The sequence below is a fragment of the Carlito syrichta genome, unplaced genomic scaffold (assembly GCF_000164805.1).
Source record: "Carlito syrichta isolate Samal-C Ts95f unplaced genomic scaffold, Tarsius_syrichta-2.0.1 Scaffold303363, whole genome shotgun sequence".
NCBI lineage: Eukaryota > Metazoa > Chordata > Mammalia > Primates > Tarsiidae > Carlito > Carlito syrichta.
The window spans coordinates 714,187-716,539 of record NW_007247459.1 but is presented as its reverse complement, the minus strand read 5'-3'; the positions used below and the strand labels follow the sequence as shown (position 1 = coordinate 716,539).

Below are 2,353 nucleotides of genomic sequence, written 5' to 3'. Positions count from 1 at the left end.
CAGCAATTCACTCACCTCAGCCTCCCAAAGCGCAGGATTACAGGCTGAACCACCGAGCCCGGCTGGAAACTGTTAAAGTAAAGCTTTCTACATGCACCAGGAGATAGGCATGTCCACTGCAGGAAGAATCAGCCTTCCAGGAGAGCACAGATCATGCATCCGGGGCAACAGGAGAGAAGCAAAAGTAGGTGCCATGGGTGAGGAGGGATGTGCTCACAAAAGTGTGGTACTGTAAATCCTGCAGGGGAAACTCCCAAAGGCCTCCACCATGCCCATGGTGGGTGGGTTCTGCCAGGGTCTCACATGTAGCTAAGTGTGCACTGGAACTCTGTGATGGCCTTAGTGCATCCATCTTGTTTCTCTCAGCTCTATATATATTCCCAGGAAAACTTACCTGTCCAAGAACCACTGGCAACTGTCCTTTGCCTCACTTTTTACTTCTCCCATTATACTTTACACAGGATACATTTATCTTTTCCCAGTTCCCATCTTGGGATGCCCAAGAACTAAACAAAGGATCGATTTCAATGATAGTGTCTGTGTGAATTACCTTAAAAATTGGAAGATAAATCCTTTAAAAAGTCAAGTAGGTTTTAATTCTTTGCTTCCAACAAAATTAAAGGAGAAACTGATCAAGTTGTCAGCTAATATATTTGATAAAAACTACATTATGTTTGGCATATAATTTGGGAGAAGTCAAATAATTGAATAATATTGCTTTCACAAAATGCTTTTCATTTCCAACTACCCATACTACTATAGCTATCAAATAATGGTTATAGACTCGATGATGAAAACTGTATCATTCTCTCATTTCTAGTAATAAAACTAGCCATCTGTGGCTACATAAATTAATTTAAAATAAAGTTCTATCTTTGGCAAAAACATGAATTTCCAATATTTATTTATTAAAATTTGTCATATTGATGAATTATACACCAACAGTAACAATCTTAAATCAAATCAGAAGAAATCTGTAAATACTTATGGTCTAAAGGAATAATTTTTATGTATCTACACTTAAGAAAATCAAGATATAGTGATTAATAAAAGACTTTCAAACATAAAGTCTTATCACATTAGGATGTAATTCTGTATGATAAGTGTAAAAGAATTGCAGGAGCACAGAGGAAAAGGGATCAGGTAAAATACTCAATGGATTAAAGAAGAGGATGTTCACATGGTGTCTGAAGGATATGGGCATGAACTTATTATGGTATTTGGATTCCATTTAAAATAGAGACTGACAATTTTTTTTTTTTTGAGTCAGAGTCTCACTCTGTCGCCCAGGCTGGAGTGCAGTGGCATGCTCACAGTCACCATAGCCTCAACCTGCTGGGCTCAGGTGATCCTTCTGCCTCAGCCTTCCAAGTAGCTGGAACCACAGGCATGTGCCACCACACCTGGCTAATTTTTTTTTTTAATTTTTAAAAACCTTTATTGTAGAGATGAGGTCTCACCAGATTGCCTGGGCTGGTCTCGAACCCGTGGGCTCAGGCAATCCTCTCACCTCGGCCTCCCAAGTGATGGGATTATAGACACAAGCCACTGTGCCCAGCCTGACAATTTTACTTTTAAATGTCAATATTTACAATTAGATGCAAAGGACATCACTTGCAATTAATTAAATCTAGGTTAGAATTGTAGATGTCAAGTTAAAAATCCACAAATAAAACACAGCATTTCAATATTCTTGTAGGAGTCATTAGAGTACAATGTGTGAAGACCCCTGGCTCAAGAACACTCCATGTGAGTCAAACATGCAGCTCCGGAGGGTAGAGGGCAGGGCAGGAGCTCCCAAGCCCTGGGGACTGACCAGAGTATGGGCTGTGGACATCTAAATGCAGCCATGCATCTTTTTATTTGTCTTGCATGAAGTGCTTCTGAAGTGTCCCCACATCACGATGATGTACAATATAAGCATGCATTGGGTGCTCAGGAGGCAGTGCCATACACCTAACATTCACTGTTGGCAGGTGTGTAGTGTGTAGGTAGGATGAAGGCCTGTCTTTTTTTAACAGGTCCTCTGCTTTCCCTGCAAATCCAGGACAAGTGTCTAAAAGCAAGAGACTATAGGTCCCACAGACAAGGACTACCATTGTCAACTTACCATTTGCAGCCAAATGTTGGTGGTTAAAACTTGGTTCTTCTCATCCTTTAAAAAAAAAAACCAACAGCATAAATATGGCTTATACAGTTTACCAAAGAAAGAATGAGACAATTATTCATGTGGGGTCTGACTGCTGGGATCATTGTTATGTGTGGAAATTAGAATGCACCAAGCACTTCCAATACATGCAAGCAGTATTTCCCCAGAGTTAAGCTTTCTATTTATTCTGAAGTAAGAAACATT

At 39.9% G+C, this 2,353-nt stretch overlaps 1 protein-coding gene across 2 annotated transcripts in view; it reads right to left on the bottom strand.

Moving 5' to 3' along the window:
- CHRNA7 (cholinergic receptor nicotinic alpha 7 subunit) overlaps nt 1-2,150 on the bottom strand; it is a 55,746-nt gene extending 53,596 nt beyond the window's left edge. Inside the window, exon 1 of one of the 2 annotated variants that reach the window (XM_008058485.1) lies at nt 2,111-2,150. In XM_008058485.1, coding sequence (XP_008056676.1) covers nt 2,111-2,113 — 3 coding nt within the window. In that variant the 5' untranslated portion in view covers nt 2,114-2,150. The remainder of the gene's footprint in view (nt 1-2,110) is intronic. The other variant, XM_021712562.1, reaches the window with a different exon arrangement.
- Between the last annotated feature and the right edge of the window lie 203 nt (nt 2,151-2,353).